The sequence below is a fragment of the Camelina sativa genome, chromosome 16, assembly GCF_030686135.1.
Source record: "Camelina sativa cultivar CO46 ecotype springtype chromosome 16, ASM3068613v1".
In the NCBI taxonomy this organism is placed as follows: domain Eukaryota; kingdom Viridiplantae; phylum Streptophyta; class Magnoliopsida; order Brassicales; family Brassicaceae; genus Camelina; species Camelina sativa.
The window spans coordinates 22,853,717-22,875,048 of NC_141895.1; the positions used below are offsets into that span (position 1 = coordinate 22,853,717).

The window sequence follows — 21,332 nt, forward strand, 5'->3', positions numbered from 1 at the left end:
ATAATTTATCAGAAAAACATAACAATATGTATGACAATATAGAATAACTAACAACTAGAGAGTTAATAACGCATAAAGAAAAGGCTCGGTACACATTTGGTCTCCCACCTAACCACTCCGATTGTATATATTAGATCTGATTCCTCGAGTACTATAAGTATAAGTCTTCCACGTATGTGTGTAGTACACGATCACAATGGAACGTATCCAAATATTCGTATGCAAATTAATATACATCTATTGTCAACGTTTTGTAGAAATATCTAAGTGTAAATTCGTGCATATGTCACATCAGATATCAGTATACGATTATATGTATAAAAAAAAAAAAAATACACAGAGAGATAGAGATTAGATGGATCCTCCTGAAATCGTGTTCTCACGATAGCTACGAGCAAGGAGCACCCTAGTTATAAAAGCCGGCTAACAGAAAATTTGAGAAAAAGAAATCAAAAATAGTTTTTTTTCCTAGTTAATCCTCATGATCCTCCTCTCAAATCTATTGATCTCTCTCCCATAATAAAATTTCGGAGAAAGAGGAAAACCCTAATCCCCTCTTTCTCTCGGATCAGCTTGACAAAAAAAAAACTTATAAATATTTTATAAATGAAAATGAGGAAGCTTTGTCCGAATTTGGACAGAGAAGACGGGTTAGAGACGGTGTTAGAGGTTCCGGTGCCGGAAGAAATGTTTGCGAAGATGGGAAGCAATGCGGCTGGGCGGTGGAGGAATATGCACGCTCTCATGAAAGCACACACGGTCGTGACCGCAGTTGTGGCTGATATGAGAACGCCGCCGTCCTCGTCGTCGATGAGCAATGTCAATATGCATTTGCAGTCAAAATCAGACAACGAGTTTGTGGCGTTGTTGAAGATCGTGGGAAGTCCTCTTATTCCTTTTCACGTACCACTCGAGTTCTGTCTCTCCCGGCCCATTAATGACACTTCCATCGTACGTATATCTTTAATTTTATTGATTTTTGGTATTTTGATTTCTATCGCCCGTAGTTCTACTTCTTGATTATATTACACATATTTGGAGCTAATTAGCTATATATCACCGATATAAACTCGTGCTAAGCTATATATCGTTTAAATCACCGATATAAACTCGTGTAATAGACATTTTCAAACGTGTGATAAGGTCATGATCCGAATCTCATTTAAAGGTGGTTGGTTATTTTTACCAATCAAAGCCTTAGGCTTAAAAACTTCTTAACTCAATGTTAACTCAATGTTTTTAAAAACTTCTTAATTCTTCGATTAGTAGACTATGTTAATGTATAGAAATGAAACGTGTAGCTTTTATTAACCTTCAATTCGTTTTGAGATAAATATTTCAAAGATGATAAAAGTTTTGTAGGGATTTTCATTAGCTTCTTTTTTTTTTTCTCGTATGAAAAAAGTGATTTACAATCGATTAAACTAAATTTTCAATTTACATCATATAACACACTTCGTCACTTCCTTTTTCTCTAACTAGAAAGTACAAAATGTTATGTGGAATGTTAATAGTAATGATGTATTTGAAGGAGGCGTCTACGGCTAAATACATAGTGCAACAGTATGTGGCGGCGTGTGGAGGTCCAGCAGCTTTGAACGCAGTGAAGAGCATGTACGCAGTTGGGCAGGTGAGAATGCAAGGCTCCGAGATGGTTGCCGGAGAGGACGAAGGAACGAGTGCGCCGGTGCGGCTAGGAAAAGGCAGTTTCGAGGTTGGAGGTTTTGTTTTATGGCAGAAGAATCCAAATCTTTGGTTCTTAGAGCTAGTGGTTTCCGGTTTCAAGATTAGCGCCGGTAGTGACGGCAAGGTGGCTTGGAACCAATCCTCCACTCAACCTTCTCAGGCTCACCGTGGCCCTCCTCGCCCTCTCCGCCGCTTTTTTCAGGTAACTCATCTCAAACTCTCTTATACATATATTGCATTTGGATCATTACGTACATACATAATATCAACCAAAACATATTAAATACAAAGTATGTTACGTACAAAGTTCTCTGAATATAACATTTTGACCTTTGAACAGGGACTAGACCCGAGATGCACGGCGAGTCTGTTCTTAGACGCCGTATGCATCGGTGAACAATCCGTTAACGGCGAAGACTGTTTCGTCCTAAAGCTAGAGACGCCGGCAGATATTCTAAAGGCTCAGTGCTCACCGAACACGGAGGTAATCCACCACACGGTGTGGGGTTACTTCAGCCAACGGACGGGGCTACTCGTAAAGTTCGGTGACACAAAGCTCGTGAGAGTCAAATCCGGCAGAGGAAAAAACGACGGCGTTTTCTGGGAGACAAGCATGGAGTCAATCATCGACGATTACATATTCGTTGACGCAGTCAACATAGCTCACGGTGGACGAACCGTGACAACGCTTTATCGCTATGGGGGAGCAGTTAACCACCGGAGACGAATAGAAGAGAAATGGCGGATCGAGGAGGTGGATTTTAATATTTGTGGCTTGTGTTTGGAGAGCTTTTTGCCACCGTCGGATATCAACAATGATCATTAGTCTCTTTTTTTAGATGTTTTTATTTATTTGTTAATTAATAGGTTTCTTAATGACATACTACACCTCAGATTTGGGACAAAAGGAGTAAATATGTAACTTTGACGTGGGAGATTCGAGACTCATGAGGGTGTAAATGTATAATCTTCGTAGTAAAAAAAAAAAAAAAAAAGATTTTAATGGTCACTGGCACAATCTTTTTCCCTCGACAAATTACCAATTTTGGAATACAACATTAAAAAAAAAAACAAAGTAAATATGATAGGAGGAAGGAAACAAACTTAATAATGCCAATGCGTGTGCGGCTTTACTTGTGTAGCTCAGAAGCCGCGACCTCATTCTCTCGATGGTACATCAGTATAATCCCAAGTCAGGGCCTCAACTTCAAAACTTGATGAGAATAGTCAGAACAGGAGGAGATATGTTTTGGCACCATTCAACAATATTATTCATTAGTTCTTCTTGTGTAATTTTTTTCAATTAGGTAATATTTTCCCGGTTTTCTTGTCATACCATTGGACTATACCAGAATGGCCCAAATTTAACAGCCCAATAAGACAATATTCGTAGTAAGCCCGATAAAACCAAAACCCTAGATTGCCGAAAAAAACGAAAACATCTCCGCTATATAAATTAAAGAGACAACTCTCTCAAATTCTCAAAGCAATAACAATCGATCTATTCCTCCGCCGCAGTTATCATCTTAGCTTCTGGTATCTTATCGATTGGTTCTTGTTAGTTGTTTATTGATCTCTGTTTTGTTTTTAGTTTAATTTTCGATTTTTTGAAAGCATCTGTGTTTATGAACCCACTCCTCTAGCTTAGTGAGTAAAAATCACAAAAAAAAAGTATGGTAAGAGGAGTTAGAACAGATGCTGATATTGATTAGGTTATCTTACCAACCCATTGCTATCTCTGCAGCTTTGGCGTCAAATGAATCGACCTATATCTTTGTTTTTTTCAATCTATTTAATTATTAGGGTTTAATTATTGTGATTGATGGCAAATGAAGAATTGATTATTTTATGCTTAACCACTGATGAACAGTGTTGACAAAACATCTCCGCTTATTATCTGATGCCATCATTATTAGTCTTTAATTTTAGTTGTTTTCAAATCAATTGTATTTAGGTTTTTTTGAAAAAGATCGATGATGAGATATTAGCAGACGGGCGGTCTGAATTGATGCCGTGTAGATTGTCTGCCATCGCTACTAATTGTAGTTTCTCTGAGTTCCATCTTTAATCTTTATTTTGATTTTAATATTTATACATGTTGACAGAGATGGTTTAGGGTTGCGATGATGAAGTTGCTTATATATATATATGTCTGGACTTATGAGATTTTATAAATCTTTGAAATGATTGTGCAACCTTTCTGAGCTTACTCTATCCATCATCATATGTTTTCCTTTGAAAATTTCTGGATATCTGAAATACTATACTTGTATCTGGTGGGTTGGATTTACAAATATTTGTTAATTTAGCTGTAATTAGTAGATCTCAACCTAGCACACACAAACTTGATTTGGATTTTAAACTAGTAGAACGTTGGAGGTATGTGGAAGTTGTGAGCGTGTGTCGTTCCAACAGAGTGTTGTTGTTATAGAGTAATGGAATTGATTTCTGAATGATGTTTTAGCTTGTCGGGTGAATCTGGTCTGAAGAATCGAATAATCATCTATGCTTATTGCGAACTATCACAAGACCCATCTCTGTTTTTAATCATGTTGTTAATCTGAAGCTCCTGTTAAAATCATGCGTCTTGGAAATTTCAAGTGGAATAGGCGTTCGACCTTGCTAGACTGTTTGGTATTTCTACCAAGATCCTGCGTGAAGGCTTTAAGACAAAACGGTCTCGGATTCGGATTCTTAATGTTTCCATTTTGATGTGCTTCAGATGCTGTTCCTGTTTGAATGTTTCGAATGTAATAGTTTTGTTACTTTACATGAAATAAAATTTTAATTTATATAGTTTCTTTCCTTCTGTTAATAAATACTTTTTTTTTGAATCCTTCAGGCTTGTTGGATAACATTGTATCATGTAGTATTAGTTTGGGCCTTCGAAAAAGACATGTTAATTGAGGCTTTGGTCTCCGATGAATTCTGCCTCCTATGTGTACTCGACACGTGGCAGTCTTCATCGTATCAGGGTTTACGTGAATGAATCTCACGTGCCGTACCGTACCGTTTAGTTTACTAAAAAGATATTATTATATTGATGTCTTCTTGTCTGTAAAGCGTTTGGTGGAATTGTCTTTTTTTACATTTATTTTTTCTTCCTCGCACACCTCTATACTTCTCCATTTTTCTTTTTATCAGTTACACAACTTTCTTCAGCTGACTCTCGACGACTTGTCTCTCACTGCCAAAAAAAAAAAAGAATCATTCTTTCTCTCTGTTTAGGGACGCTCTCCGTTTAGGTACGCTCTCCGTTTTGGTGCTTCTGAATCTTATAGATATGTCAGGTCTTAAGATTGGATTATATCTTTTCTCTAGAATCAATTCTCTGGTTTTTAAGATTGGATTATAGAGACCCTTGAATTATTATTCGGTTTCGTAGCGAGCTCATCAGAAATTTCTTCTTTGTCTAATGTTCTGAATTTGGGTGGATCTTGGACAACGAACTATCCAAATCTTTGTTGATAGATCTTTTTTGATCGATCTGTTTTGCTTTTAGGGAATTGAGAAACTTTACTTGATTCCATATTTCGAGTTTCTTAGGGCTTTCGTTAGAAGTTAGAGCACTAGGTAGTTTGAGTCATGTTTTGTCTGTGATTTCCAGTCACATGCAGATCAATCACCACCACATGAACCTTTTTGGATTGCATGTTGCTTCTCTTTGGATTTAACTCCCTTCGTTAGTATTAACTTACGCAATAATGATCTATGTCTGGTTTTTCATTTTCGTAACTTTTACTGACTAAATAGATTTTGATTTATTGGACTCAGTTGCCATTCGAAATGTTTCGTTGGAAGAATTCTTCTCAAACCGAGCAAGAACATAACGAGGGAGCTCTCAGAGAGGCAAAGGTGAAACCTTTTACAGGCCTTGCTTGATGATGTTCTCTTAGTTACCTATTTGATTTCTCAGGGGTAATTTTATTCTGATCTTAATGATCCAGATCAAAGAGCTTAAAGCTCTCTTAGGTGAGCTATCTGGAAGGACTTCACTCTATTGTTCAGATGCGTGTCTGAAGAGATATCTGGAAGCTAGGAACTGGAACGTAGGCAAAGCCAAGAAGATGCTTGAGGAGACGTTGAAATGGAGATCAACCTTTAAACCTGAGGAAATCCGATGGGTAAGTTAGTATCAATGTTATTATTAGTCTTTTTAATCCTTTCGAGAAGTCTTACCAAAACTTACCTGTTGAGACTTGCTTTCGTACTAGGATGAAGTTTCAGGTGAAGGTGAGACGGGTAAAGTTTACAAAGCTGGATTCCATGACAGGCATGGAAGAACTGTTCTTATACTGAGACCTGGCTTGCAGGTTTCTAAAGCTTTATCTTCTTAGTTAATATTTTAGACTGTGTTTCACTTCAGGGCATTAGATAAAACCATCCATTTTCATTTCAAAACTTCTGCAGAACACGAAATCGTTAGACAAACAGATGAAGCATCTTGTGTATCTCATTGAGAATGCTATTTTGAATCTGCCCGAGGATCAAGAACAAATGTCGTGGCTTATTGACTTCACGAACTGGTCAATGAGTACCAGCGTGCCTATTAAATCTGCAAGAGAAACTATAAATATACTGCAAAATCACTACCCTGAGAGACTTGCTGTAGCGTTCCTCTATAATCCTCCAAGACTCTTTGAGGCATTCTGGAAGGTTAGACACAACACTGCTTCTACCTCATAGTTAGACAAAACATCGGTTGAGTGAGACAAGTTTGCGCATGTTTGGTCTTCCTTCCACACATGAAATGATTATGATGGTTTCATTTTGTTTTTTGATGTTGTTCCACAGATTGTGAAGTACTTTATTGATGCAAAGACATTCGTCAAGGTGAAGTTTGTTTACCCAAAGAACCAGGAGAGCGTGGAGCTTATGAGCTCATTTTTTGACGAGGATAACCTCCCAACCGAATTTGGAGGGAAAGCTTTGTTGCAGTATAACTATGAAGAATTCTCCAAGCAAATGAACCAAGACGATATTAAAACTGCAAACTTTTGGGGATTGGTTCACAGTAACAATAACCAGCTGCATGCGAGCAACGGGTTTTCTGGAGCTGAGATTTCCCCTGAGCCAAACCAAACCAACCCTTAACCAGATTTGAAGGCAATATGTTGTTTCAGATGGGACTAATTAATTATTGGTGATCTTGATGCTAAGAAGAGAGGTTGTAAAATTTAAACATGACGTTGATCAAATAAAAAGGATTTGTATAAGTAACTCTAGGGGGGATTGTATGTGAATCCAAAAACTTTTACACTCATAAGCGTTTATTTACATGAAGCAGACAATGGATTCACATTACCAGCAAAAAAACTTTGTTCTTTCAGTATGAAAACTCAACAAACACAAGAAGAGAATGATTTCTTTCAAAATTTCAAGGCACAAAGAGAAAAAAATACACATGAAGAAAGATTTTACTACACATCAGTATTAGCATAGACTATATAGCTTAAAGTTCTGCAGTCAAAAGTGATGTGGTAAGGACTGGAGTTAGAGGGAGAGTAGGAGAAGCTCGAGGCAATTTGAATGAAACTAGATAATCCTCCTTCTGAAGTTTCTGGTGGTTGATTGATAGGTACGCACAAGAAGGCCAACCCCAATGCCAAGACCTACACAGACACCAAGACCAATTCCCACACCAACCCTCACACCAGCATTGAACCACGACATCTCACCATCTTCACCATCTGCATACTCTCTATTCCAATACATGTCGCCGTCTTCTCCTTCATATTCTTGTTTGTAACTTCCATATTCTGTTACCTGCACAGAAAAAAACTCTCCTCCTTAAACAAAGAATTCAAGAACAGAGAGAGCCATGTATGTAGAACATGTTCGTGTCTGAAAAGAAAATGAAGTAAAAGACATTCATAAAGCGGGTCAAATAAGATTACAATGGTCAAAATCACTTGTAGAACAAAGGCAGATGGTATTTTTGTTCCAATCTTAAAAACTCTTTCAGATGTATCTCATATGGGTGGGTGTCTACACCTCCATAACTTCCAAGTCAAAGTTAACATTGCACTATCGTTAAACACAAGATCTCAATCAACGGTAAGTATGAAGTACTATCTCCAAAAGGTTTTAACAATGTCAACTGCAAGAACCTCAAATTAAAACTCCAAGCATAAGTTAATCCTGACTTTGACTCTGGAATAGAGCATGTTTCCCGAATCAGTCTATGCAAAAATTAAAACGATATTTCAATCAATCTGAAAACCACGATATTTTAATCAATGGGTTTAACGAACTAACTGTAGCAGACAAGAGGATAAGAGTTCAGATATTAAGATCACAAGACAAGAGGCAAATGGGAGAGAGTGTGTGTGAACTAGTGAGATAGAGAGAGAGAGAGGGAAAGAGCTATCTAATGACTTGTAAAAGGTGGCAGGTCCCATACCTCACTGATCATTTATAACGAAGTTGGTCCACTTCAATATCTAAAGGAATTATCTTCCTAAGAGTACCCAAGAAACATGTCTCAAACTATGAAATCTCAAAACCATGAAAATCTTAAAATGCTCATGATAGATAGCATGACTAAGAAGACTCAAATACTAGGGAAAGCATTCAATGTGTTGAAGTTGGACACAAATCAACAGAAAACTATTAGAAAGCATTGTAGTAATCTTGAAAACTGTTAGGAAGCATTATAAGAATCAAAGTTACCTGATAATCAAGCTCAGATGAGTTGCCTTTATGAGGCTCACCGGTATCATACTCGGGAATCGAATCTAATGCAGTCACTCTACTGTGTTTCTTTCTGAAACCAAGCTGTAGAGTCTTGGTTAAGATGATGGGTGTTCCTGAGAAGCAACCAGTGACAGAGACTTCAATAGTTGGCAACGGAGATGAAAAATCCGAACCACCACCAATATGTTTCTCCTTCAAGAAACCAGACCCTGCAGTGATCTCAGCTTCACAGTTCATGTTCCACCGCTTCGCGCTATGCTTAGATTCACCAGTGAAACCATTACTGCCGGACATCTCAAGCGTTCCAGATAAAACCAGGTCATCTTTATCACAAACCTCAAACTTCACACTACCAGACAACCTGATATTGTCAGTGCTGATAAAAGTAGCTACTTCAGATTTCTTATCAACACGATCTCTCCTTAGCTGAGAAGAGACTCCTTCAGAGTACATGCTCATCCTAACACCGTTAATCTCCAAGATTGAATCTAGATCCAGTGGGATATGAGTGATCGTGAGTACCTCAGGTGTCGAAGCATCCACCTTGAAATTGCTGATTCTGACATAAAACACTCTCAAATCAAGCAATGGCGATGATAATGATAATGATAACGACGATGACGAAGATGGTATTCTTGAATTGTGATGGTTATAACTCTGATATCTGACCATCTGAGATGCTTCAGAGTTGTTACGTGTCTCATAAGGCTCCACCATGATTTAAAAAAAAAAAGAACCCCAAAGAATCAATCTTTATTTCTCACTGAATCGGAAAACATCTGCATCAGTCGATTTGGTTTGCAATACGTGATTTGCTGCAGAAAACGAGAATCACAAAACGAAATCAAATGGGGAAAGAATAATCAAAATTGGAAAAAAGAATCATTCTTTCCCAAAATGGAAGATTTCAAGGTAAACAGAAAGAAGAAGCAAACAAAGAGAAGAAAGGTCAAAAAGATTGAAACTTTGTACTCACTTGCCAAAAACAGAGAGAGAGAGAGATATGGTCAAAATAACAACATCAGATGCAGAAACAAATCTCTATTGAGAAAAACATCCTAAATGTTCTAATTAGAAGAAGAAAAAAGTAATTTTTCAAGTTTCAATATCACAAAAGGAACAACATTTAAAAGAAACGAAATATAAGTGAAAACCTAGAAAAATCCGGAGAAAAGAAAGGAGAGAAAGAGGAAGGCTCACCCAGAAGATGTGTTACCATCCACAAAACCACACTTAATTTTGCAAAACTAGTGCTTAATATTAATCTTCCTGTCTTGTCTCAAAATTATAATCACGGAGGAAATTTTGTTTTAAGAAAATAAAAATAGCAAAATTTTTGTGGCCAAGTAGGATTTGTGAAGATCCTTCCTCCCCTAGATCATAGCTTTTCGAGCTCTAGCGCGTGGCGACGTACCCACAAAATAATGTTTCCACCCAAAGAAAAAAAAAATTATGTCTTTATCGAAAAGAACAAACAAACAGAAGGAAAATAAAAAATTGTATAATACTGAGAATCAGAGAAAAGAGTGATGGATGGGAAATTGGGAACTCGATAGAATTGTCTTTTCTTTTTAATGAGATGAGAGAGATAGAGAGAGAGAGAGAGAGAGAGAGAGATCCAACGACGGGAAGAGGAGGAGGAAGAAGAGGAAGAAGAAGATAGATGGAGTCTGACTTTCTCTCGATCACGTGATCTTATCCCTTTACCACCAAACAAAACCATTCATTCGCTGTTTACGAGACAACAACACCACGTCGGTCGTATTCTTGTAAAACGACACGCATTTTAAATTCGGTTTTCTAAAACGGTAGATTGTTGGGTCTTTTAAATGTTTGGGCCAGTTTAAATGTATAGTGAACGTCGTGCCGTTTTTTAGGTTAACGTACTCGTGAGTCATACATTAAAATATTAAATTTTTGATTTTAAGTTTTATCGCATTCGTTGTATTTACTATAAAGAATGTCACGGTTCGAAACCTCTCACATGATCGATTATAGATATCCAATTATCATCATATATATGAATGAATGTGGTTAGGGATTATTGTAAATTAAAGTTTTATTTTATTTTAAAGAACTCAAACCTCACAAAACAAATTGTAGCTAGCTACCGGGTAGTGTGATAATTAAGGTGGCAAGAATTTTTTTGCTAATCACTAGATTTAAATGTTAATCTTTGGAAGCTTTGGTATATATATATATATATTTTTTCTTCCGGTTATATATACTTGTTTAAAGAGTGTAAAACAAAAAAAAGAAAATATTGGTGGTTGCATAAAATTGAAAAAATGGATTGAACAAATAATATTCAATTCATTCATCTCCAAAATAGTGTTTTAATAAGTTGAAGATTTTTGTTGTAGGATTAATTTATTTTTTCAATTTTTTAAGTTGAACTGGTTAAATAGTTTTTTGCAACATCTTCCACTTTTTTAATGCAAATTGGTTGAACAATTTTTTTTCTGTTCAATCTCTTCTAGCAACCATTTGCACCCATTTACTTCTTCTATACATAATATCTATAGAACGTAGAGAGTCGTAGACTATATATACATGAACCCTAATTTCAAGGACATATATGTCATTCATGTATTATATTGGTGGATAATATAGAAGAGATAACCAACGGACAAAAATAAAATCTACTCTTTTTTATTTCTTCTGATATTTTTTAGCTTTTTTTTTAATCTAAAACACCAAAGAGTGGGCGGCTTTTTGATTTTAAAGACTGTTGTGTTTTGTTTCTGTCTGTAAACATAAAAGAAAAATTTATTGCTCTTCTTGGAGATATTAAAAAATCTAACAAGCTGTTCAAGTAAAATATTCTTCTGTTGAAAGAAAAAAGAAAAAAAAAAAGAAGTGAACTGATGGGGAAGAGAAGGTTTCAGAAAGCAAAGGAACCGTCGTCAGTGACGGTAGCTGAAGCTTCATCCCCCACGGAGTCTCAGACGACAAGGAGACGAAGAGGAAGGCCAAGGAAGAATCTTGAGAACCCTGAAGGTTTCAAGAAAGAAGAATCCGAAGAAGACGAGGATTACGAGGAGTATGAGGACGAAGAAGAAGATGATGAAGAAGCTGAGGTACTTATTAACAGAGAGAAGCAGAAGAAGAAAGTTAGGAGTAGTAGTAGTGCGGAAGAAGAGCAAAAGTTGAAACATGAAGAATTAGAGGAGGAGGAGGAGAAGCCGGAGATGACGACTGTAAAGGTGGTGGTTCCACAGCCGTCGTCTAGACGGTCGAGGAGGAAAAGCACGCCGGTTAAGAGTTGGTAAATTTTTATTACCATTTCAATGGAGTTTTTGTTTTTCTGTGTGTGTTTTTTGGATTATTGCTGCTGAGCTATAAATTAATTATAACCATGGAAGAGATGACAATTGATTTCTAATTTTCTTGGATATAGAAGTAAAAAAAAAACAAAAACCTAATTTTGTCGATCTGAGTATATTAATTTTGGTACGTCAAGAAGATATAAACTAAAATTAATTGTTTCCATGAGAAAGCTGTGTTATTAGGGTTATTATTTTTTAATAGTTGTAGTAGGTTGTGTTTAATTTATTGATTGCGTAGTTGATGGATGCCTACGTCCCTTTCAAATTTTTATATGATAAATGATAAAAGGTAACCAACGCACATGGTGAACGGATAAGTTACGAAACTAATGGATATTGGCATTGCTAGTGAGAAGAACCTGTCTATTATTTAAATCGCAACGCTAGCTACGTTTTTGACCAAACATATGTAATTGTAAATTAAAGTTATCCAACTAAATTAATCGTCTAGAGCAGAGGAGAGAAAGAGACCTGACGAGTCCACGTTGATAGTAGTAAACTGACTATATTTTTGACTATATTTTTAACAGAAGACAATTATTGGGTCTGGCTTTCACGAGCGAAATCATCTTCAAAGATTTCCCAAAACATTGAAACCTTATCAGATTACAAAATAACAAAACATTGAAACTTTTGTCAAAGTGTGATATGATTTCAAAAAGTTTAACGTCTTTCCACGAGTTAAACAACGTTAGATGACACCAAAAAAACAAAAAGCATTAGACCTAGAAGAAGAAGCTGTAAATGGCTAACAAAATAGCTTTTAGCTTACTCCTGTCTTAAGCTAAGTTCGCCTGTGGTTTAGTATGATGGCGACAAAAACACAAAAAGCAAAAGAGCTTAGCTTACTAAAAGTCTTAAGCTAAAACCGCCTGTGGTTTAGGATGGTGATGCCTTTCCTTCTTGTAACGCAACTGCTCTGGATCAAACCCACCTTCCTCTGCTCCATAAACTGCCCATGATGGTGTTTCAGCCATATAGTCTGTGCTCGTGAACGGTTCTCCAGAAGCCACCTACGCGAATTCATTCAATAGTGTTCGTTATATAGCATACCAATTACAAGAAAACTTGATTTTGAAATGAACATATTTCGGGTTTGTTAACTAACCAGATCGTGGAACTTTTCATAGTCAATCCAAGTGAACCACTTTCCATTCAATTTGAACTTTTCAGTCCTCCCTAGAAGAACACAGCAAGAATGGGCGTGTTCGCAAGCAACCTCGTACTCCCCTTTGCTCTTCAGAGACAGCGCTTCTGAGAATGCTTTAACGTCTGCGTGCCATGGTACATTCTCCATCGTCAACTTTGATGTCGCAGATCTGTTTTCGTTTCCAGAAGATTTACATAAGTATGATACGTGTGTAACATGAGAGTACGAGAGATGATAACAAGTAGAACACACTCACGATCCACAATATGTGACGCCTTTGATCTCGATGAAATCAGGTTTCCCAATGCTGAAAAGGTTGAAATAAGCATCTAGCTCCTCTGTGTTCCATCCTTTGACAAGTGTTAAACGGTATACAGTTCGCTGCTGCTTTTCCTGGAGAGCTTTCAAGGAGTCCTGGAAAACAATTGATGCAGATATTATATACCTTTACCTTAATTCACATTTGATTTGAAAGGTTCATTAAAGGAGGCTGGTAAAAATACTCACAATAAACCGTTCCCAGAAGTCCGCAAAGAGAGGCCTGTCAATAGCTTTCAAGCTCTCTTTGGTGGCAGCATCTACACTAACGTACAACTGTACATGTCAAAGATAATGAATTAGGCAATTTGGATCAGTTAAGTGCATGAAGGGCGCTCAAAGCTGGAAAAAAATGTACAAAAGAGACACCACATACCTGCGTGATAGGCTTCATCATCAGAATTTTTTCAGGGAACTGTGCATTAGTAACCAAAAAAGTAGAAATGCGCCTTCCATGTAGCTCATCTACAAGGGCATTGATCTCCGGATACATAATTGGCTCACCAACAAGTGATAACGCACAATGTCTTGGGTTTAGACCTTCTTGTAATTTCTCCGGAGTTACACCTAAAAGAACATAGTCAAACCATAAACATCAGCAACTGACACTCAAATAAATAATGGAAACAAATGAATCAAATAAACTAACGACCCAGAGCACATTTAACTTCCAAAACGCATCCTTAGCTCAATGCTCAATCTGCATAGCAAGCTTTTGGGATCATAGCTAATAAGCGTCAAAAGATGGAGAGGTATAAACTAACCTGGAACTCCTTTCATTTGCTTAATCATCTTTGTATGAAGATGTAGAGCACCTTTCACAATCACTGAAGGCTCATCCATCTTCCACTGCCAGCTCTTCCCCACAGGATTAGTGTGATGCCTCCAACAAAAGACACATTTGTTTGCACAAGCCAAACTAGGTGTTGTCTCCATGCACCTAGCTTATTCGAAAATGATAAAAACATACATTCTATCATAAGAATCACGACCTAGAAACCATAAGACTAGGAGGGAAAATAGCAGAAGTTTCAATTAAACCTGTGACTCTCAATGCCATAAAAGGAGTGCTTGTAGCAACCTCCCCTGCCTCTAAGTTGTGACTTAGTCCATCTACATATTTTAACCCCGCTATGCGAACCGATGATTTTATAGCCCTGCAAGTGTAAAAGCCATGTTCATTCAAGCAAATGAGAGAAAATGTAAACACTGCTTCAAAGCTCAAACAACACCAACACAAATACGTACCTGTTTCGTTAAGCTTGCTCTAATCACAGGGGTCACCATTTCTTTCTTTCCATCAACTTTAGCCACTTTAACTAAGCCATTTCTCTTTGAAGGAGCTTTTCCAGCAATATCTTCAAGATCAACAAGACCTCCGTCGTCACCATCATTGTCTTCATCTTCATCATCTGTTGAATCGTAATACTCAAGATCATTCTCAACAGCATCAATCTGCTGCGAAACCCCATTTGTTTCTTGAGCAGAACCTCCTTTCAGAACCCTGATAACTCCATCACACCATTCTTGAAATGATTTGTCTAATTCTCCGTCATCAACGTCACCTTCTCCCACCGGAATCATCTCGAGTCCACCCAATCCTGTCATCTGACTCGACAATTCCTTTGCCACAGCGTTATAAGATTTACCATACGCACGGCTACCGACACCGAATACGCCGAATTTGCAATCGGAGAGAAGAAGCGAGCCAACTCTGAAATCCTCGGCGCTCTCGCCAAGCCAGTTGACGAGAAACTCCCCGTTCTTAGGCGGCATACCACCGTCCCAAGTCGACGCGACGAATATAACTAGGGTTTCTTTGGGGAGATCTTCAGGCTCGTAGCTCCGTGGATCGATGAGATCAAATGCCATGTCATTAGATGCGCAGAGCTCGTGAAGCCGTTGAGCTAACGCTTTAGCTGTACCAGTTTGGGAGATGAAGAAGATCTTTCCTCTTGTAGTGGGTTTCGAAGTAGTAGAGCTAGGGTTTAAGGAGAGGTTTTTGAGACGCTTCAAGCGGCGATATTTGTGGATACAGTAAAAAGTCGTCGCCGAGAGTAGAGCAACGAAAGCTAGCCGAGCACGCAAGGACGAAGTCGCAGACATGACTGACGACTAGAAGAAGATTACGGCGGCGCGTAATGTTCACGCGAACCAAGATCGGTTAATGTGAGAGAGAAAGAGCTGAGAAATGGGGAAGACGGAAAGAGAGCAGTAGAAGTGTAAGGTTTAATAGCTGGGCTTGAATTTTAGGCCCATTAAAATTAGGTTAAAAAGCCCATCAAAATAAAAAAGCCCTAAACAGCTACAACCACACGCATTTATTAATAAGCCACCGCTACGTGGCAATCTTCTTTGGGGATCTCTTCTTCTTCTTCTTCGGCAACGCCTCGTTTCCCTCCCTAGGTCCGGCGAGTGAGAGAGAGAGAGAGAGGAGAAAAGATATAAATAAAAGTAAATACAATTAAAACGGAGGGAATATTCGCCGGCGAATTACCGGTAGTAAATGTCGGAGTGGTGTTTAAGTTCGAATCCAACTTTTTCGACGGCATTCCCAAGTAGTGGTTGTTTTCCTATTATTCTTTCTCCAGAATTCGATTCTCAATGCCTCCTCCTATTTAATAGCTTCACTAGCACAACCACCATGCGTCTCTCTAAACGCCAACTCTCACTTCCCCTTTCTCTCTGTATCTCTACCTTATCTCCTCGCTTCCGTTTCCATCATTTCCCCGCAAAATTCCCTACTCGAAGAGAATCTCTCCACACCACTGGTTCGTCTTCCTCCTTCTACTACATCGTTTTGCTTTTTTTTTTTTGTTTGTTTGTTCATCATCCGTGGTCCCTTGATGTAAACCGTTTCGTGTACGTTTGTTTGTTTTCGTGGTAGGCTAACCGTCTTAATCGCATGTTAAATGACGTCGCTATGACTGATTTCACTATCTTGCTATGAATTTTAGTGTATCAGAAAGAAACACTTCTATTTTCGTTTTGTAGATTCCTCCACTTGGTTGGTTAACTTAGTTTTGTTCCATATAGCTGATTCTGGTAGTAGCTTAGTTTTTGGGAAATCAGAGTTTGTTTATTAGTGAAAGAATCGTAGAACGACAAGTAAGGTGTGCTAGTAATTAGTAGGTATCTTTAATCGTGGAAGTTGCAATTTCTAGGTCTTGCCTGGGGCATACCTTGGGAAGAAACTTTAGGATCAGGATTTTAACGTGGTGCACTGCTTTGGTCTTTTGATCGAGGTAAGATGAAGATATGTTTAGGTATTCTTGTATATATATTCTTAGGGGGTTTGTTTTTTTTCTGTTGGTGAGCTAGTGGGATCATTCATGTTGATCAGCTAAGCAGCTTTAAGGGTTGTATGACTCGTGTTGACTAATTCCAAATCACTTATCCACTCGTAGAAAAACGTGTCATCATCTTCTTCTGTGTATATCTATTTTTAGCCTTGGTGGATTCTGACTAACCAGTTGCTTCTTTCGGAATTTGATATTCCTATTTTCAATTTGCTTGATAAAGCTTGTACAATTCTCTACGCTAATTGTATTGTGTGTTCACTGTTGCGTACATGCTATCTATATCATCCATCATTTGAAGGAAAGGAAAAAAATATGATGTTTACTTTAATTGATAAACTCTCAGGGACAAGCCAGCTGTGTTCTAAGAGTTCGATGGAAGAACAGAAACCGGGTGCTCTCAGTGACAATGCGTTGCAGTTTCACACTGTGGGTTCCAGGGATGGGTCTGACGTTCCCCATAAATGGTCCTCCCCGGGAGGAGGAAACAAAATCGATATGAGCAAACAAATTTTCTGCAACAGATCGTTGAATATGAAAAATATCATTGCTGTAGGGTTTGATATGGACTACACTCTTGCCCAATACAAGTCTGAAACTTTCGAGTCCCTTGCTTATGATGGAACCGTCAGGAAATTGGTATATGATTTGGGGTATCCAAATGAGGTTAGTATACCACTTTCTTGTTTTAAAGTTGTGACCAGCAGAAAAGTTTGGCTAATAGTGTTATACTTGGTGTGGTAGCTGCTAGAGTGGACATTTGATTGGAATTACATGGTTAGAGGCTTGGTGCTAGACAAAAAGAGGGGAAACATCTTAAAGGTGATTACCTTGTAACTGACTCTCATAATAATTGTTGCATCTTTCTAATTGACTGTTGATCATGCAGATGGACCGCCATAAATATGTGAAAGTAGCTTATCATGGGTTTAGGGAGCTCTCTAAGGAAGCCAAAGTTGACATCTACGGAAGTAGCCTAGTACGAGATTCTTTTGATGAACCCGACTACGCTCTCATAGATACTCTCTTTTCATTGGCCGAAGCCTATCTGTTTGCGCAACTCGTAGATTTTAAAGATTATAACCCAGAAAAAATTCCCAAGGACGTGGAGTAAGACAACTTCCCATATTTTATTACATTTGTCAAATTCTTTTGTAGCCTTTAGGACAGTTTATGTTTTGCTAATGGTTATCTGTTAACTGAGACTCTGTAACTTGTACTTTGTATGAATTGTTTCCTTTAAATTTTATGCTTATGGACTTATGGTTGAGAATCTGTTAGCTTATCATATTGCTTGAATTTTTCTCGTGAATTTATTTCCTCCTCCAATGATATTCTTTTAGTTATGCTCGGATGTATAAAGATGTTCGTGCTGCTGTTGATTTGTGCCACCGTGATGGAACTTTAAAGCAGATGGTAGCAAAAGAACCTAATAGGTAAGGCTGATGGTATGTTCATCACTGTCTTTTTTAAGTTGTATAAGCACGACTGCCATTCCTCTCCATTGGAAAATTATTTTCTCGTTTTCCATAATATTTTTCTTAACTTGCTAATTTATCAGGTACATCAATGAGGATACCACGATCGTACCCCTAATAAAAATGATTAGAGATTCTGGACGTTCTACATTCTTGGTGACCAATAGGTAATGCTGACGATATTCTACAAACGTCAAACTTTCAAAGTTTCCCCCTTCAGTTATTTTATGCAAATATTGCTTTTGTAGCTGTTCAGTTAGATTCAGATTTAAGAATTTTAAATAAATATGACTTAATTAACTTCAACCATTGTAACCTGTTTCCTACCCTTGTAATTGAAATTTGGAACTAAGGAAGATACGAAAAAAAACATTTCTGAGTATCCTGTTGCTCAGAAACAAACGTTAACATTGGTGATTTGTTCCCACATGTTCCTAAACAATCAATTTACTTTCATATTGCTGAGAGACATATTTTCGAATTAACATTCTTGCAGTTTGTGGGACTACACAAATATTGTGATGAATTTTCTTTGTGGAGGGCGCACAGTACATGGTCCCCATACATGCAACTTTGATTGGCTCCAGTATTTTGATGTTGTGATCACTGGCAGGTCTTTTTCTTTACCAAGTCTCTTTAACTTAATGCTCTAAAAAAAAAACTTTTGTGATCAAAATCGTTGTTGTTGGTTAGGAATTGGTTGATGTATTTTGTTACTGGAAATATTCTTATCTCATTTCATTTGTTTGCTATCTGAATTCTGAATTGGATACTTTTTCGTGAAGTGCAAAACCGGGTTTCTTCCATGAAGAGAGCCGTGCTAACCTTTTTGAGGTGGAACCTCAGTCTGGAATGCTTAGTAATACTGATAATGGAACACCTATGGCTCAGGTTTGATTTAATGAATTGGGATAGTCATTCACAGTCTTTCACTTGCTCAGCTTATTTAAATGATCCTTGTGAATCTGTTGAAAGGTGGGAGATCCTTCACCAAAAATTTTACTGAAGAGTAAAGATAAAGGTTGTCGAGTTTTTCAAGGTGGAAATGTTGGGCATCTTCACAGTTTGCTCTCCATTGAGTCAAGTTCACAGGTTGTGCGCACTAGCTACTTCTCAAAGAAAGATTTGCTTGCTCTTGATTAGAAGTATCAGTGTATTATGAAATGACAGATCTTAGAACCTATAGTAATGTATGACTGATGTACTGTGCCATGCATCATTTGTCACTTATTCAGCTATTCCATTTATTAGGTACTTTATGTTGGTGATCATATATACGGTGATATCCTGCGCAGCAAAAAAATACTTGGTAAGGTCTTCTTGTCCAGTTATAGACTTTTCTTATGTTTTGTTTTGTGAAGTAACTTGAACAAATCTTTCATGGGTCTAACTGAACTATGTATGGATTCTGAGAATAAATTTATGGTATGCTATAATTGAACTTGTGACTGACTAGCTTAGTATGTAAGTAAGCCAGTAGCAGTTGCATGTTGATGAAGATAGCTATAAGAAAAACTGTTATAAAGTGCACTTTGTTCGCGCCAGTTTCTTGCATCTTGATTTTCTTCATTTCTTCAGGCTGGAGAACTATGCTTGTGGTTCCAGAACTAGAAAAAGAGGTTGAACTTTTATGGGAACTGAGGAATATGCGTAAGGTGATTGAATACTCTCTTAGTCTCTTTATATCTGTTATTATTCTAAGAGGTCTATCAATTTGTGAAAATCAAGGTTGTAGGAGTCTTTTTTTATTAAACTGAATGATCAATTCATTTATGAAACACCAAGGTCTTCCATATTTGTGTTCCTTTGCCTCAACATCATCTATCATATACTGCTGGTGTATCATTGGTTTGGGTTCAATGTTGTGTCATAGACTGAATATTTCTTAGTTGAAAAGCTGCTTCATGCATTTTTGAAGTTCCATTGACATCTGTAATTCTGTATGTGGGGCAAGTCTTCGGATTTTCCTTGACGAAATTGGATCAAAAACTGCTAATGATCCTAATATCTGTCAGTTTACATTAAGCTCTCAATTCAGTATGTTTTCTTTTGTCTCGTCCACTTTAATTCTTAGATATTTTGGTCTGCAGGAACTTATTTTGATGAGAAATGAGCGTGATTCGGTTGAAGACACAATTCATCACTTGAATTGGTCCCTGAAGTGAGTGCTTTTTAAATTAGGTCTTGGTCCAAAGAAAGCTGTGTTACATTACATATATTATAATTCTTAATAGTTAAAGTAATTAAACACAAAACTTATCTGCGTAATCAATTCTATCATTCAGGTGTGACGATATCAACGAGAATGATAAGCAGGAAATGTTATCAGCGCTCAAGGACTTGGAGGTAAGATAGAATTTGTATAAGTCCTGGATCTTTAACAGTTGGATGAGTGATTCTTAGTCCACAAACTTGTTTTTTTGGAATTCAACAGTCTAAAAGAGATCAAGTACGACTGAGTCACCAACAAGCTCAAAGAGACTCTCACCAAAAGGTAAATGTAGCCTCATTAATCCGAGTGTGTATTGGTGTAACAGCTTGTTTCAGTTACACAATCTGTTACGACTTCTCATGTTAGTATGGGTTTTGGAAATTGCAGTTTCACAAGGTCTGGGGGCAACTGATGAAAACCGGCTACCAGAGTTCTCGATTTGCTCATCAGGTAATTAAGGTTTATAAATTGCTTTCTTATGTGGAGGTTTGTGTTTTGCATTTGTGAGGTATTGATTTTCAAAACCACATTCTCTTCGAATCAGGTGGAGAGATTTGCATGTCTGTACACAAGCCAAGTCTCAAACCTGCGCTTGTACTCACCAGACAAGTATTACAGACCCAGTGAAGACTTCATGTCCCATGAATTTCACCTTCTTCCTCTATGATTCATCCCAATGCCCTCTATAGCAGTGAGAGTAAATCAAGTAATGGTCTGGTTTGGTGCTGATTCTTAGTGTCTATAAACATTCTTAGTCTCGCTTGCCTATTTTCATTTCAATTTCACTTGGTACAAGCTTGTGAATCTAAGGACATGTTTTCTATTGGAGATAAACTCTTTTGGAGTTTTGTATTGAATGGTCGGATATTTGTTAGAGGCATTTTAGTGTTTTCAAAACTTCCTATTGATCATAAATGGACCAAATCTCTATTTCGTTCCATATTTACACCTCAATTATTGCTGGCTAGCGATTTCTTGCCAGTGGTTTTGCTTTTTATTGGTTTTCATTGTCGTCTATCATTTTTTTTTTTTTTTTTTTTTTCTCGTTTTAGGTGGTAACGAAAGTATTTGCATTAAACTGTTTAAACATTAATTTCCACCAACAAATCGTGTCAGTGAGTCATTATTATACCGTATCGTATATGACGTTTTAGTCTTAAATTT

The 21,332-nt window shown here is 37.4% G+C and overlaps 6 protein-coding genes and 1 non-coding gene across 9 annotated transcripts; 5 read left to right on the forward strand and 2 right to left on the reverse strand.

Annotated features, from left to right (window-relative positions):
• Window positions 1-442: 442 nt before the first annotated feature.
• Window positions 443-2,722, forward strand: LOC104751386 (uncharacterized). Its single transcript, XM_010473317.2, has 3 exons — window positions 443-951; window positions 1,532-1,888; window positions 2,027-2,722. The coding sequence occupies exons 1-3, from the start codon at window positions 607-609 to the stop codon at window positions 2,510-2,512; spliced, it is 1,188 nt and encodes a 395-aa protein (XP_010471619.2). The 5' UTR covers window positions 443-606; the 3' UTR covers window positions 2,513-2,722.
• Window positions 2,723-3,169: 447 nt separating this feature from the next.
• LOC104751387 (uncharacterized) lies at window positions 3,170-6,859 on the forward strand. Its single transcript, XM_010473318.3, has 6 exons — window positions 3,170-4,931; window positions 5,461-5,541; window positions 5,634-5,810; window positions 5,901-5,999; window positions 6,097-6,342; window positions 6,481-6,859. The coding sequence occupies exons 2-6, from the start codon at window positions 5,473-5,475 to the stop codon at window positions 6,778-6,780; spliced, it is 891 nt and encodes a 296-aa protein (XP_010471620.1). The 5' UTR covers window positions 3,170-4,931; window positions 5,461-5,472; the 3' UTR covers window positions 6,781-6,859.
• LOC147925869 (small nucleolar RNA R16) lies at window positions 3,508-3,594 on the forward strand. The gene has a single exon (XR_015585572.1). It is a non-coding gene; the product is annotated as a small nucleolar RNA R16 (small nucleolar RNA).
• Window positions 6,860-6,955: 96 nt separating the features above from the next.
• LOC104751388 (uncharacterized protein At1g01500) lies at window positions 6,956-10,112 on the reverse strand. 2 transcript variants are annotated; one of them, XM_010473319.3, is made up of 3 exons: window positions 9,583-10,112; window positions 8,359-9,197; window positions 6,956-7,452 (listed from the first exon to the last, which is right to left on the reverse strand). In XM_010473319.3, the coding sequence occupies exons 2-3, from the start codon at window positions 9,097-9,099 to the stop codon at window positions 7,222-7,224; spliced, it is 972 nt and encodes a 323-aa protein (XP_010471621.1). In that variant the 5' UTR covers window positions 9,100-9,197; window positions 9,583-10,112; the 3' UTR covers window positions 6,956-7,221. The 2 variants fall into 2 exon arrangements, with proteins under 2 accessions (XP_010471621.1, XP_010471622.1); XM_010473320.3 differs by having other exon boundaries at window positions 9,359-9,925.
• Window positions 10,113-10,822: 710 nt separating this feature from the next.
• Window positions 10,823-11,802, forward strand: LOC104751390 (uncharacterized). The gene has a single exon (XM_010473321.2). The coding sequence runs from the start codon at window positions 11,250-11,252 to the stop codon at window positions 11,652-11,654; it is 405 nt and encodes a 134-aa protein (XP_010471623.1). The 5' UTR covers window positions 10,823-11,249; the 3' UTR covers window positions 11,655-11,802.
• Window positions 11,803-12,342: 540 nt separating this feature from the next.
• On the reverse strand, window positions 12,343-15,492 carry LOC104751391 (S-adenosyl-L-methionine-dependent tRNA 4-demethylwyosine synthase). Its single transcript, XM_010473322.3, has 8 exons — window positions 14,428-15,492; window positions 14,221-14,336; window positions 13,944-14,119; window positions 13,556-13,746; window positions 13,369-13,455; window positions 13,118-13,275; window positions 12,820-13,030; window positions 12,343-12,724 (listed from the first exon to the last, which is right to left on the reverse strand). The coding sequence occupies exons 1-8, from the start codon at window positions 15,283-15,285 to the stop codon at window positions 12,569-12,571; spliced, it is 1,953 nt and encodes a 650-aa protein (XP_010471624.2). The 5' UTR covers window positions 15,286-15,492; the 3' UTR covers window positions 12,343-12,568.
• On the forward strand, window positions 15,484-21,108 carry LOC104751392 (uncharacterized). 2 transcript variants are annotated; one of them, XM_010473324.3, is made up of 16 exons: window positions 15,484-15,950; window positions 16,825-17,144; window positions 17,223-17,300; window positions 17,368-17,588; window positions 17,822-17,914; window positions 18,040-18,123; window positions 18,453-18,569; window positions 18,742-18,847; window positions 18,932-19,048; window positions 19,208-19,265; window positions 19,535-19,611; window positions 20,047-20,117; window positions 20,242-20,302; window positions 20,391-20,450; window positions 20,556-20,618; window positions 20,713-21,108. In XM_010473324.3, the coding sequence occupies exons 1-16, from the start codon at window positions 15,686-15,688 to the stop codon at window positions 20,833-20,835; spliced, it is 1,914 nt and encodes a 637-aa protein (XP_010471626.1). In that variant the 5' UTR covers window positions 15,484-15,685; the 3' UTR covers window positions 20,836-21,108. The 2 variants fall into 2 exon arrangements, with proteins under 2 accessions (XP_010471626.1, XP_010471627.1); XM_010473325.3 differs by lacking the exon at window positions 15,484-15,950 and adding an exon at window positions 16,135-16,424.
• Window positions 21,109-21,332: the final 224 nt, after the last annotated feature.

What these genes read in the sequence shown, in the direction of transcription:
- LOC104751386 (XM_010473317.2), top strand. Translation starts at nt 607, where the DNA reads ATGAAAATGAGGAAGCTTTGTCCGAATTTGGACAGAGAAGACGGGTTA. An exon ending in CCATTAATGACACTTCCATC is followed by an intron (nt 952 to 1,531) that starts GTACGTATATCT and finishes ATGTATTTGAAG; the next exon opens with GAGGCGTCTACGGCTAAATA. An exon ending in CTCTCCGCCGCTTTTTTCAG is followed by an intron (nt 1,889 to 2,026) that starts GTAACTCATCTC and finishes ACCTTTGAACAG; the next exon opens with GGACTAGACCCGAGATGCAC.
- LOC104751387 (XM_010473318.3), top strand. Translation starts at nt 5,473, where the DNA reads ATGTTTCGTTGGAAGAATTCTTCTCAAACCGAGCAAGAACATAACGAG. An exon ending in GAGCTCTCAGAGAGGCAAAG is followed by an intron (nt 5,542 to 5,633) that starts GTGAAACCTTTT and finishes TTAATGATCCAG; the next exon opens with ATCAAAGAGCTTAAAGCTCT. An exon ending in TCTTTGAGGCATTCTGGAAG is followed by an intron (nt 6,343 to 6,480) that starts GTTAGACACAAC and finishes GTTGTTCCACAG; the next exon opens with ATTGTGAAGTACTTTATTGA.
- LOC104751388 (XM_010473319.3), bottom strand. Translation starts at nt 9,099, where the DNA reads ATGGTGGAGCCTTATGAGACACGTAACAACTCTGAAGCATCTCAGATG. An exon ending in CATCTGAGCTTGATTATCAG is followed by an intron (nt 7,453 to 8,358) that starts GTAACTTTGATT and finishes TTTTCTGTGCAG; the next exon opens with GTAACAGAATATGGAAGTTA.
- LOC104751390 (XM_010473321.2), top strand. Translation starts at nt 11,250, where the DNA reads ATGGGGAAGAGAAGGTTTCAGAAAGCAAAGGAACCGTCGTCAGTGACG.
- LOC104751391 (XM_010473322.3), bottom strand. Translation starts at nt 15,285, where the DNA reads ATGTCTGCGACTTCGTCCTTGCGTGCTCGGCTAGCTTTCGTTGCTCTA. An exon ending in TATGGCATTGAGAGTCACAG is followed by an intron (nt 14,120 to 14,220) that starts GTTTAATTGAAA and finishes CGAATAAGCTAG; the next exon opens with GTGCATGGAGACAACACCTA. An exon ending in GCAAATGAAAGGAGTTCCAG is followed by an intron (nt 13,747 to 13,943) that starts GTTAGTTTATAC and finishes ATGTTCTTTTAG; the next exon opens with GTGTAACTCCGGAGAAATTA.
- LOC104751392 (XM_010473324.3), top strand. Translation starts at nt 15,686, where the DNA reads ATGTCGGAGTGGTGTTTAAGTTCGAATCCAACTTTTTCGACGGCATTC. An exon ending in AGAATCTCTCCACACCACTG is followed by an intron (nt 15,951 to 16,824) that starts GTTCGTCTTCCT and finishes ATAAACTCTCAG; the next exon opens with GGACAAGCCAGCTGTGTTCT. An exon ending in GATGTTGTGATCACTGGCAG is followed by an intron (nt 18,570 to 18,741) that starts GTCTTTTTCTTT and finishes TTTTTCGTGAAG; the next exon opens with TGCAAAACCGGGTTTCTTCC.